The 13,919-nt window shown below is 38.3% G+C and overlaps 1 protein-coding gene across 9 annotated transcripts in view; it reads left to right on the top strand.

Moving 5' to 3' along the window:
* The window catches only part of CLIP1 (CAP-Gly domain containing linker protein 1), a 71,515-nt gene that overhangs the window by 934 nt on the left and 56,662 nt on the right, over positions 1-13,919 (top strand). For 8 of the 9 annotated variants that reach the window (XM_054172894.1, XM_054172893.1, XM_054172886.1 and 5 more), the window contains exons 2-3: positions 11,976-12,168; positions 12,643-13,214. In XM_054172894.1, coding sequence (XP_054028869.1) covers positions 12,075-12,168; positions 12,643-13,214 — 666 coding nt within the window. In that variant the 5' untranslated portion in view covers positions 11,976-12,074. Of the gene's footprint in view, positions 1-11,496; positions 11,760-11,975; positions 12,169-12,642; positions 13,215-13,919 lie in introns of those variants that run through there. The other variant, XM_054172887.1, reaches the window with a different exon arrangement.

Here is a 13,919-nt window from a genome sequence, read left to right on the forward strand (position 1 = left end):
AGGGGAAGGAGGCTTACCATGAAGTCAGTTCCTCAGTATCCTGCACTTACATGCTGATATTTGACTATTGTGATGATTTGTCTTACGATTTATTTTGGCTTTTTCTGGTTTTATATTTGCTTGTGTTGTTTGCAAAGCTCCTGATTTGCAGGTGAACTGCTCTTGATACCGCAGTTTCCAGGTGGCTCAGCCAGAGTTCACAGCTGTAGCCAACAGTAGACCTGTAGGATCCCAGGCATAGGCTGTGCTGCGGGCCCCTCCTGTTCCGCTATCTCACTGCTACCTAAGGCCATTCACTGTTCTCTTTTCAGTGCCTCAGCTGTGATGGGGCAGGAGTTAATTGTTGCTGTTACTTACATGTTAATGTGGTGCGTGCTGCTTTGAAATCAGCAGTTAGTTTTCCCTTTCATTATAGCATGTTTGTATTTTAAATAGTTAAACAAAACAAAGAACAAACAAAAGTCAACACCACAAAAAAATCTTTTCCAAAACACTGAATGGGGAAGAAAACTTACTCTGTGTCTGTGTATGTTCATGATTAAAAATGTGATTGTGAAATGAAGACTTTCTTCCGCATCCCTTCACTTAGTGTGGTGAATGGGTAGGGTTTTATAGGAGTTCACAGGTTGCTTTGAGATCTTTGAGCAGAAAGATTTTAAAACATGATAGCTATATTAATATGTAGGAAGAAAGAGCTCCAAAACAGGAAATGCCTTTATGCCTGCTGCTTTGCAAAGAATTTTATTTAAAGAACAGAAGTATGCATGTAATTCTGAAACTAGCTGTGTCAGAGAGTGATTTTTCTGGTGTCCATGTGCACCTGCCACAACGTGTATCAAGATAGCAAATTAGATCCCCAAGCCCCAACAGCCATGTGTCTTAGTCTAAGGAATGTGTAACTGTTCAGGTACAAACCCTCCTAATTTACATACTGAATGTAGGATGAAAAATGTGTAGAGATTTTTAGTTCCTGGTTTAAAATGACAAGGTTTTAGGGTTCTTTTCCTGTCCAGTTCTTACATGTGCTAGAAGATCTTCTGTCTGTGTTGAAGTGCACTCAAGCTTTGTGTGTGCTGAAGGGAGAGGGATGAATTAGCTGAAGCGGAAAAGTGACTTTAAATGTATATATCCTTAGAGATCAAAAGGGAGATTTTATTTGGGGGGAAAAAAAAAAAGAAAAAAGTTGTATGGTTACTTTTAAGGAGAAGATCTCAACTTTCTAATGAGGAGCAGAAAACATCTGTCCTCCGTCTTCATCACTGAGGTTACTCTAGGAAATAAACAATCTCTTCATGTGATTGTGCTGTAGGAACAAGCAGTGTTCTATATGTTGATTGCTGTGACTTTCTGGAGCTCCTGTAGATTTCTTATCTGGCTGTATGCATTCACCATCTTCTGAATGTGCATATCCTGGGCAACCTTTACTTAGCTTGGGCAGATTGGGTAATTCTTTTAGTGTTCCTCCTCTTAGCCCTGTAAAAGTTTTTCTTAGAAGTGACTGAAAATATTTCCAACCAGATCTTCCCTCAAAAGAAACAGAACGATCTGCCTTGCCAATATGATTTTTCAGAAGTGCTTTTCTCCTCCTCTCTAAAACATTTGGGTCAAATGTTAGCTCTGTATGTTGAAAGCAAGTTTTTTAGTGTTTGAACATGATGACCATGAATGAATGCACCTCTTGTTTAATCTTTTGGCATTCCCTGGGGACTACTGGCTCTGCTGGCTTGTATAAAAAGTAGCGCACTGGAATCCTTATTGGAATGGCATGTTTAGAAATGCCTCAGATGGATGGCGTTTTGTTATTTAATGAAAGGCAATTATATACTGCATTAGCTGTAATCTCAGCTGCCCTCAGATAGATGCCAGTTTTTTCTAGAGCAACCATTTCCCTCTTCTTGACCGGCAGAACTGAAGCCAGCTCTGTCAGCAGTGTGGTTCCTGATGATTTCAGACATCTGCTGGTGTGTCTCTGCTTGTCCAGGTGTTTGTCCTCTACCTGAATTTATTTTTGCAGGGTGATGTTGCACTTGAGTAACTTAAAGTGGGACAAGTGACACTTTGAAATCACCACAGAGAGAGTGTCTAGCTCCTGACCTCCGAGAGAATTTAGACAGTGTATCTCTGAAAGAATTCTGGCTGGGAAGAATTTAAAAGGTAGATTTAAGCACAGATTGTACAAATTTCTACCTTAGCACTTGCCTAGCAGTTGTCCACCTGGAATATCACATCAGTGGTTTGTACAAACTCAGACAGAAGACTCTTGGATGAATAGTACTGTGTAGTCTTACTTTTATAACATGTGTCTCCACTCTATTATTTCAAGAAGAAATACTGTTAAAAGCTGCTCAGTTTTCCTGATCTTTATAATTGTACTGTCTGTAAGACAGTGGAATCCACTTAATCACAGCAATATTTATCTAAGTTCTGTATTTGTACTTCTACTTCATCATATGTCAGCCATATAGCAGTCATGGTGCTAATTTAAAAGGCTAAGAACATGGAGAACTAAAAAGGGATTGCTGGCTTGATGCTTTCAAAGAGCATGAAATAGTTACAGCTTCACCCAAGTCTATCAAAATTAATTTTTTTACTATAAAAAGCAGCATCTTTCAGTTGTAATTGTATTGGGGAGAAAGCCTTGTGTCTTTGTCTATGTGCTTTTGGTTTTGAGGTTGACAAGATATGTTTTCCTTCTTCAACTTTTTAAATGAAAGCTTAGATCCCCAGTAACTGAAACTTGATGCTCTACTCTTCCAAAATCATCTCTTATTGTGGACTGAATGCACCTAGTGTGATGGTCAAAGTGCATTATCATCACCAGAAGTTAGTGTGGACAGTCAAGCAAATTACTCTTCTTGTTACTGAAATGGAGGGCTTTGGGGAAAGGCAAGAATTTCCCTGGAAAAATGCGGGAGATGTAAGAAGTATTGCTAGCAGCCTTAGCAAAAGAGGTGTAAATGATATACTTCCTTGGGTGAAAACTCTCTACTTCTGAATCCTTGACTCATTCTGTGGAGAGTGATGTGTGCTTAGGAGGATCATGTGCTTTCCGATCTTTTAATAGACTGGAGCAGTGACATTTTTATAATGCATGTGTATAGTGGTAAGTTGAAGTGTTAGTTTGCATCGTATTTCCTGTGATTTGGAGGATTTTTAAGCTTTTAAACAGTTATCAGCTCTTCCTTATTAATTAAAGATGGGAAGCTTGTTAAAAAATTGAACAACCTGTGCTTAAAAATAGCAACGTAGATTCGATGAAAAATAATACTCATTAGCCCCAAATTATTTTTTACTGTTAGAGACATCCTCTCTTATTTGTACTTCATATTCAGTATTCAAATACCGTTGAAACAGAAAGAAAGTTTTTAGTAAGAGTCTCCAGGCATTTTGGAATCTGAATGAGTATGGTGAGTTGCAGAAGGATAGGATGAGGTGACTGGAAATGTCCTTGATGCAGAATTAAAATCCATTTGCAGAGCAGAAGCTTTAATTAACGCTCTTTCTCATCTCATTGCTGTAATATCTGACTGATGGTTTGATGTTCTGAGCCTCTCACCATCTTTGATCTGATTCATCTTATTCCTAGTACAGTTAGTTCTAGGTCTTTACCCTGCCTTTTCCCTTCCCAAGCACATGCAGAGAGAATCCTCTTCATCCAGGTCGCAGTGAAGGTCCTGCACTTTCTAAGGTAGAAAAACAGCTGTGTGTCTTACTTTCCAACTTAGCGCTGTCACTCTATTTTTCAGTTGATTTGTGTCTCATAATGGCTGTCTTCCTAACTATATTGTATTCAAGGGTCATATTATCTCCAAACATACTGATGACCTGTTACTGCCAAATATATTCATGGCAACACTTTGTGGTTTCCATTTTGCTTCAGAAGTTAGTTGGCCCGATCTAAAGTTGTTGGGGTAAACTCAAAACTATTTGAATACAAGTCTCCCTCCTACCAGTAGCCCTACTTCTGTGAATCTTACAAGAATATAATATTTGGTTTTAGAAATCTGTTGTCTTTTATTTATTTTGAAGTACCCAGCAGCTTCAGAATCGAAGGAGAAATACAGATTTGTATGCAGGCCTGGCTGCCAGAAAAGCCTTGATGTCGAAAGATAGTCTGTAAGTCTTTGGTCCTGGATACGCTGTGCATCTGTGAACTCACACAGAAAACAGTTCATCTCCATGACAGAGAAATACAGTGTTTACTGTCTGTTTGCATTAAGAAACAAATCTAAAGTTGCTGGTTGAGCTTGGGATTAGCCAGGACAACAAGGGACAGCATCACAGGGTATTTGGGCTGATTCCCAAACCACAATTTTTGTTCTTCCCCAGCCCCTCTTAAGTGTACAGGAAAATAGGAATATCTTCTGAGCTCTTAAGGAAAAAGATTCACTCTTTGAAGTTAGAGAAACCCAGTAGCTATTTATGGGAATGTCCTTATACTGTGGTGTGATGGTGCTTGATAGTGGGATGAGTGATGACAAGGCTTAGTGTTTGTGTTGCAGTGTTGGGACCGTTGTGGATATCCTCTGGGTGTCTTTGTTTCACCAGACATACTAGTTACTTCAGAGTAGGTAATGATTATCTAAACAAATGCCCTCTAAAATAGAGTTGAAAGATAGTTCAGGATGTCTGCTAGTGATCCTATAGATATGACACAGTTTGAGTAATTTGCCAGCTGCACTTTGTTTCAAATTCTGTGCATCAAATCAGTGACACTGTCAAAAGAGCTGTGTCATACCAGTGGGCACATTTCCCAACTTATTCCAGGCATTTGGGTTTGTATTTTGACAATAGCTAAACTGAGCTGTATTTTGAGTTAGGCTGAAGTTATTCTAAAACTTGTATTTGCTGGAGTCAATCCTGGTAGTGATTTTGAAGGCACTTCAGAAGATCAAAGGATTGCTTTCATTCTGTTAGTTCAATAATTATGCCTAGAGAGACTAAACAGAAATACACTTCTCCAAGGATCTGTCATTTATAAAATTCATATTTATGTGAAGAACAAAGTACAAGAAACTTGTGGCTTTGTGGTTCACATAGGGTGAGCATTTGCCTTTATGAAGGGCTCTAGAATGGTTTTATTGGCTTGGACTGGAATGAGTCAAAGCGGAGTATCCGAAGAAGAATGATCCTATATAACCTATAGGGGATGTTGTTGCTTATTTTCTTATAAAATCTGTATATCATGTACCAGGATCTGCAAACATCAGATCTGAGATCTGGATAACTTTTTCCTACCTGGTCAGCTGATTTTTAAATGCAGACTGTTTTCTACTCTTAAAAGTGACGTGTAAAACACTGGTTTGATGGGCACATCCCAGCACTTATATTGTGATGCTGCTAGTAAGCAGAAGATCTAGTTAGCCAAATAAATACAAGGTGACAGCACTTAGCTTGATAAACATTGAGTTAAATGATGCATGCTATTTTGATGTCTTTTCTTATGGCAGTGATGGACCTGAGCAGATCATCATATTACTTGATTAATTGACATAAAAATCTGTGGTTTCTGGGAGACAAAATAAAGCTGAAGTTTAAACAGTCCCTTTCTTCTAATTCCTGTGTGTCAAATGAGTAATCAAATGGAGTCTCCCAGATGCAACCTTTATTGAAATCTTCAGATCCTTAATTCTGTATATCTTATGTTTCATATATAAATTCTTAAATTCTGTTCATTTTAGCTCAACAGATACCTGAAGATGCCTCTGTAATCCCACAATGTAATCACTGAACAGTACAGTTACATTCTTGAGCAACATCTAGATAATCAATTTGGCTTAGCAGTGACTGCTGCAGAGTCTGTTACATCAGTACCATAATAATTTGCTGCTTGTGACCTGCTTTGTTATCAAATGCCTACAGTGCTTTTTCTGGCTTGTTTCAGTCTGAACTTGTTACTCACTCAATAAATGCTTTGGAGCTGACAAAATGTGCTGGATTTGCACTAAGTCATGAGCATTAGATTTAGAGAGAAGTTCAGTAATTGGCTTCACTGGCTAAATGTAGAGAGACCTTGATGTGAATTCATAGCTCCAAAGCAGCTGTATTTAAGTAGTAAATGTCTAGAAATATTAAGTCTGCTGCATGATTACAAGAGAAGTTGTGAGAAGTTAATGCATGAAGGCTTCCTAATGCATCTTTTTTGTTTAACTGCTTGTTACAGAACTGACTTTGAAGCTTAGCGTGACATTTACAATAGATATTGTGCCTTGTGGAATTACTTCATTCTAAATGCAATCCAACACTTGAAAAATGGTGGGGCTTGGCTGCTCAGTATGAAATAGCTCAAATAGACCCAGAATGTGGCAGAAGAGATGTCATGATCAGGACAACTTGTTCCAGGATGCAGCTCATTTTTCACACTCTGCATGTGCTGACATTGCAATATTCCAAAACAGGAGAAATTAGGATGCATAATATGTGGTAGTGGAGAACTGTACTTGTATTCCTTCTCAGATACAAAATAAGACAGTGGCAACAGAAAATGCTATTTAGGGAGAGTGCCTGCTTTCTGCAGTTTATCCCTCTGCTGTGCCTGCCGTATGTGGAACTGCTTCACTAGGAAGGTTGATGGATATGTCTCAGTCTAGTCACTTTGTGGACCTGCTATGGATGAAATAATTTACTCCTATTTGAACCTTTCAGAAGCTGCTCTTTGTGATCTGGCACATTCTTACACAAGGAGAAACACTCATAAAGAGGTAGCAAGATGCAAGTAACGTTGCAGTGTGAAGACATTCATTCTGTTCAAAGCCAAAATGTGGTTTTAAATTGTGTATGAATTTTAAAAGCCTCTGAGTTCAACTAAAAGTATTATTTTAAGTGCTTTTGGAATTATATATACTCACCTTTTACAAGAATCTAATAGCAGCCCAGGAGACTGCAAATACAGCTTTTAGAGTTGTAATAGGAATTAGATCTGATTAATACAGAAGATGCTTAAACACTTTAAAAGTTAAAGTGTTTAAAGAGACACTTTAAACTATGAAGAGCTTTGGAGTAACTCATGGATCAGAAGAAAAAACTTTCCAGGTTCAGAATTCCAAGTTAATTTCTCTAAACCATTGTCAGGATATTTGAGGAATGACTCATGAGCTTCTGAAAGTTTGGCAGTAGTGGTATGAACATCAAGGGTATGAAACAGATATTTGAGAAATGCTGTTTGGGCTGTTTCTTCAAACAGAGGGCTTCATGTGGTGAGCTTGTTTTTCTCTCAGGAAAGTGAAGTTACTGGATTGTGGTGAGGTTTGAAATACATTTTCCATATCAAGCTTCTACAGCAGGGATTTTCTGACTTGTTTTGTACATAGAATCAGTTTGGTTGGAAAAGACCTTTGAGGTTGCTGAGTCCAACCATTATCCAACTCTACCAAGTCTGACGCTAAACCATGTTCCTCTGCACCACATGTTAAATTTTCTTCATGACATGGTCAGAATTTATTACCTAGGTGCCTACTATTTGACTGGCACAGGGATTTCATAGGATCTTCTCTGGTAATAGAGCTCTTTGAGATTTTCAGCAGTTACCTATTCTATATAACCCTTTTAGAATATTTACTCTATACTTGTTAGTCTTAGTGTTTATGTGGGTTGTGCAAAGCACTGGTAGACTCAGCTGAATTAACAAATTCAAGTGGTCTCTTGTTTTGAGCTTAGAAGTGTGTTGATATTGAAAGGCACTTTCCAACAGTGTTTAGCCTCTTAATGGTGTTAACTAAATTTAATATTCAGTCTTTTAAATTTGAAATGTGTTGCAGAACTTGTGTATGGCCAATAGTGCATGATCAACCATTAAAATAATTGTTTCACTTTACTTGTGATTTATTTGTATAATAGTGTTCTAGCCTCAAAGTACACTGCTCAGAGTTGGGCTGTGTGTGTCTGCATGCAGAAGACAGAGATTATGCAGTCTGTTTTGAGTCAATTCAAACATTACACTGCTGAGTTCTAGAATGTCCTCTTTGTTTCCATCCCAAATGGACAGACAACTTGCTTTTCTCCATGGAAACACTGCCTCTGTTCTGTTGTAGTCCTGAGTAGTGATATTCACAAATGGTTCTTCCTTAAATTGTCAAGTCATTGTTTCAAATGTTTTATCAGATGAAATGTTTTACTTTTTAATTATGATACTACCAGTCCTGAGGAAGGAGGTGTGATGGGGTGGTGGGAGTATGCTTGCCAGATTTCAGCTAAGCTTAAAGGACTAATGGTAGTTATTTTTGTCAGGACTTAAAGCCTCATCTCCCTCCACTTAAGAGCTGTAAACTTTTCCCCCCCTGTTTTCTTAACTGTGGTTTAGGTCCTGTTGAAAATACAGCCTTGAAAGAAGTGGTGGACAGCTGGTTTTACTATATAGGAATTCCTTCTTTGACAGCTGGAAAATGTTCTGCTTTTTTAATTCAGTGTTATGTGGTTAAATTTTGTTTATTTTTTTATCAACTTCTTAACAGAATTCATGTATATTATCAGATTAGGAGGATTGTTTTCACATACCAGTGGTTCTCAACTTGTTGCTTATGGATTGTTTCAGTCTATGCACTGATTTGTGGTCTGCAAAAGGTAAATAAGAATAAAGATAGTAGTTAGCCAAAAGGGCCAATACAAGGATTTGTGTCTGCATCAGAAAAATTTTAGCAATCAACACACACACACACACAAAATGCAGTTCATTCAAGATTGTAACACATTTTCATACTGCATGAAATAATACATTTCCCATAATGGCATAACCATAAAGCTATAAAGCTTGTGTTAAAATGTCTTTTTTCCCCCCCTACTCATTTATTATGTTGATAGAACTTGTAGCTTTCTGAACACTTCAGAATATATATATATATATATATATATATATACACACACACACACACAATACTTCTGATATATATTCCCAGATTAGTTTCTGGGCACTTCCTTAGATCCCTGATATTTTTAGAAACTTTAATGTTATTGCCTATTGCTTATAAAGATTCTTTTTCAGAAGAACTGAGACTGATTGAAGGAAGGAAAGAGAACAAATCGAGACAAGTAGCTAGCTGCTCTTTCATGAGAGCTAAAATGAGGTAATTGACATCTGGAGCCTGTTAGAAAATGCTGGAGTGTGTAGTGCTTGAAATCACTTGATGCAAATTTATGTGCTTTTAGTGTTTATAGATTGTATTAGGAAATGCAGCTATGCAGGTCCTCTTGCTTTGTAAGACTGAAAGTTGCATTTTCACAATTGGGATAAGGCAATGATTTACCAAACTGTTACCTACATTTTAGCAGGTTTTTTGAATTAAGCTACAATTTCAGTAAGTCTGAAAGGAGGGCACAGGGATTGTGTTACTTCTGGCCTAGTTGAAGGCCTGTATGTTGAGAAAAGCAAATGACACAGCAAATATATAACCCATGACTGTGGAGAGCAAGATTAAAATGAGTGAGTACCCTGAGCCAAGAAATGCAGTATTAGAACATTCTAACTTTGTTGAGCAGAGGTTTGGTAAACATCTATTAATAAATAATTACTTGAAACTGGCTAAATGTGATCTTTGAGGGGGTAATGTAGTGTTTGTTTTCTTTTAATACACCTATCTTTACACATTATAGATAGTTTTTACTTTTGTGGTGTTGGAATGCTCGTGGCAGGGTTGGGAGGGGGGAAACAAGGAAAAAGGAGTATATGGAGAAGAATGGCAGAAGACTAAGACAACTTGTAGCTCCCTGGGTTTAGGAAGCAATATTTCTTAAGGAAGTCTTGACCCAAATAAGGTGCTTGAATTTCCATTAATTAGTTGTTTGATACTGACTCTGAACTAAAAGGAAATGACCTTGCTACCTCTTTCATTTTTATGTTTGTACCAAATCCTTCTTGATCTTGTATGGTTTTTCCATTCCATGGATTTCAGTGGGTTGAGGAAAGTAACAGAGGCCCGTGTGGAGATCCTGGCATTGGAGGGGAGGGAAGAGGGCTTCCAGTGTGAGGCAGAATGGGTAGGTAGCATGTGTGTAACAGAAGGTGGTGGCTTTTTCAGGTCTGTGGTGTGAAAAAGAGCAATTTTAGAAGATTTCTAAAACAACATATGCAGAAATATGAAGTATTCAGATTTAGCAAGGAAGGCAGGTGTGTAGCAGGAGGGGAAAAAAAATCCTCACAGTGTTCCTGCTGTTTCTGACATGACATATTCTGTGATCCTCTAGTTGTTCTGCTGTGCAGCTGTGTGCCTCCCAGTTCTTTCACAGCTTAGTTCTACTTCATGCCTACCCTTCTGCTCTGATTTTAGAGAGATAACCCTGTTTTCATGTTCATGAACATGAAAGCTCCCACTTAAATATTAAGAGTAAACGTCTTGCAAAAACAACGGAGAAATTTTTCTCTGCAGCAGTCATAACTCCACAGATGTCTGGGTGACATACTTCTGGAAAGGCTAGAAAAAATGTTCAGAAATGCTCACAGCACTGCTTCATAGTTTTCCTGGCACATAACTGAAATTGTAGACAAACACCATACAGCCAAGGAGGTCATTAATGATTGTTAAACTATAACCCTTTTGCAGATGACTTAGACAATGCCTTGAATTTGGCATGGCTGATCTGCAAATAGCTAGGAAGTGTTTCACTTTGGTGTTTAGGTTCACAGAGCAGTGTGCCTGATACTTCCTTTTTTGCCTTTTTTCCACAGTGAATTGATTTTTAGGAACACTAATGTGCTGGCTGTTAATAATACATGAGGGGTAGAACTTACACTGGTAGGTGAAGGACACGGCTGGCTTGTCACTTCAGCCTTCCTTTCTGTGGTGCAGCAGTCTGTCACTAGTGTTTGTTTTAGTTTGGGAAGTCTGCAACTGGTCAGCTTTCTGCCTCTGTGTGGGTACTGATAGGTGACAAAATACTGAGCAAATGGCAGGACTGAGACCTGCTTTACAATTTTTGTTTGTCATTTCCTGAGCAAACAGTTGAGCAAACCCACTATTGCTACATGTCTGCATTTCCTTTTCTTGTTATTAAGATGTTTAGATGCATACTGGCTGTTGGGTTTTCTTAAGAGGCCATAGCCATTCTGTTCGTGCTTTTGTGTATATGAAGCATTGCAAGTATCCAGGCTGTGTTCATGCAGAACAGTTTGTGAGAACAGTTTGTGCTTTTGAAGGTGGTAGGGAGAGCAGTCACCTCATGGTATGGCTTTGAATTCACATTGCAGACCAAAAAATGCAGATTTTTTCATTCTAGATGAAAAAGCCTTTCTAAAGCTTTTGTAATCAGAAGGAAGATGCTTTCTGTGGCAGAACCCTCACGACATAGTTCCCTGAAAAGCTTACAGCTGGCTTCCAAGTCAGAGCAGCACTCTATCCTAGCAACCCAGGGAAGAGTCCCTCCTCCTCTTTCCAGAGGAGTGTAGCTGGGGCACTGTGGTGGGGACTGTGAGCCAGCATATCTTGTGATCTGGGAGATCACATACAGCTGAGTGAGCTGATGTTTGCTTTTTAGTTGTCATCATCTAAACTCTCTTGATCAATTTTACTTTTTCAGTTCCAATCTCTCTTTAAAGATTTATTCTTTTTAACCTGAAATGCTTCTTGTTTTCTCCTGCAGTTAGTCTTCTCTAATCTCAAGTTGGTTTTGCTGGGATATTGCAACACTTGAAAGATGTGACTGAAAACTGCAGGGAGTGCAGAGACGTTATATCTGTGTAATGTTAGTAATGCTGTTAAGGGCTTTGTTTTTCTTTCTTAAAATAGCCTTTTAGTTTAAAGCTCAAGAAGAATACAGCAGCATTCTGTGAAGTGAGTTATTTTGATGTTGTAGGTTCAGACGTGGTGTCTTTTAATAGGAAATGGCCTTCAAACATGGAGAGTTAGAAATGCTGTCCTGGGAAATGCTTCTGGTTGTTATTGTAAAGTGCCTTTTATTGTGTATTTCTTAAATTGTGTATATGTAGACAATTCTTCTGCAGGAGATTAAACACTGATTTTTGTTTCATGTTTAATTTTTGTATACAGGATTATTCCAGAGTTGGAAAAACTAGAACAATATATTTTATCCATGTTTGGAAAAAGATAGTTGCTGCTAACAAAGAGGGTTAACGCTGGTATTCCAAGATGAGTATGCTAAAACCAAGTGGACTTAAGGCTCCTTCAAAGACCATCAAGCATGGGGGTACACTGCTGAAAGCACCTGCATCTGTGGCAGCTGGTAAGGAGTATTCAAATATCGTAACTTTTCCCTTATTCATTCTAACAAAAGCTACCTTGAAAGCTATGAGTGTAAACTATGTTTACTAGTGGCACCAGGGTATTTGTGTTTGTATTTCTGATTTAAATGAGTGATGTGTAAATAAATGATTGCTTGTGTTCAAGCAATTTTCTTGAAGAAACTTTGTCCTTGAAAAAAATATTAGGTAGTTTTTGAGGTAAGACTTGTAATCTTTACATGGTTTCCCCCAAAACCTATGTTAAAATACATTTAATGCCTCTATCCTTTGATTTTATTCAGTTACTGTATTCCAGAGATGACAGTGTTTTTATAAGTAAGAAAATGTGGAATTGTGCTCTTCCTTTTAGAATTCATGCTTTTCCAGATGTTTTTTACATTGAAACTAAGGAATGATGCTCTCTGGAATATTAGTGTGTTTGATTCCTGTTGCTTTCTCACTGTGCTTGGTTCCAGCTCCAGCAGAAAAAGCACCTTCCAGTGAAAAGACTTCAAGCACAACCACCACAGATGCACATGAAGAGTTTGTGGATGATTTCAGAGTTGGGGAACGTGTTTGGGTCAATGGAAACAAGCCTGGCTTTATTCAGTTCCTTGGTGAAACCCAGTTTGCTCCAGGACAGTGGGCAGGGATTGTTCTAGATGAACCAATTGGTAAGAATGATGGCTCTGTGGCTGGAGTTCGCTATTTTCAGTGTGAACCCCTGAGGGGAATATTTACAAGACCATCAAAATTGACAAGAAAAGTGCTGACAGAAGATGAAGCCAATGGTACACAGACAGCTCATGCTTCTAGAGCTACATCACCAACTTCCACCTCAGCTGCTAGTGTGGTGTCTTCATCTGCTGCTGCACTTCCACCTTCAGGAATTCCCCAAAAAACTTCTGCACTTGCTGCTAAGGAACATTCAACTCCCTCCCAGATTAGTAATCTTTCAAAAACTGCAAGTGAATCTATATCAAATCTCTCTGAAGCTGGATCACTAAAGAAAGGAGAAAGGGAGCTCAAAATTGGAGATCGAGTTCTGGTAAGGTTCCCCTGCAGCCTCTCAGTCTGATTTTGATAAATTGCTAGATATTTGCTGGTATTCCAAACTTTTTTGCTGTTTCCCTGGTCAAAGTAATGTAACTGTATGCTCTTAACTTTTTTCTCATTGGGTGTCTTCTGGGTGCCTTCTGCTCTTCTCATGCAGTTTTGCATGCTGTAGGAAGATTTTTTTGTATTATCAAGGTAAAATGGTTCATTTGGCATTTTGTAATCCATTACATTTTGACAGTGTCTAAAAAATACTTCCTTCAGTCTTCAATTACTTGTTTGTAGCTTCCCTTTCCATAACTCAAGAACTAATGTCATGCTAAATAAAAAAGGAGCTTGTGAGATTTCCATGCAGCTCTTTTGTTCTCTTCAGGGCTGTGTCTTTAGAAAGCAAACAGTTCAATAATTGATTGTTCCCCTGAGTAGTGATAGGCAGCAACAGCAGCAGTCACATAATGCCACTGATCACCCAGGAATTACGTGTTCTGTTGGTGATGTGCCACATTACTTGGCTGCCCTTCCTAAGTTCAAACTCCTAAATGCTTCTGCTGATATATCATTTCACTCTTTTAAAAAGGGAGTTAAGTTTTGTAAGTTTAAACATTGGGGGGGGGGGGGGTGTTGTTTAAGTAATGTTGTGTATCTTTTATATTTGGATCAACACAGTACAGCATGGGTAATTTTTGGTAACTTATTT

This window comes from Dryobates pubescens, chromosome 25, assembly GCF_014839835.1.
Source record: "Dryobates pubescens isolate bDryPub1 chromosome 25, bDryPub1.pri, whole genome shotgun sequence".
NCBI lineage: Eukaryota > Metazoa > Chordata > Aves > Piciformes > Picidae > Dryobates > Dryobates pubescens.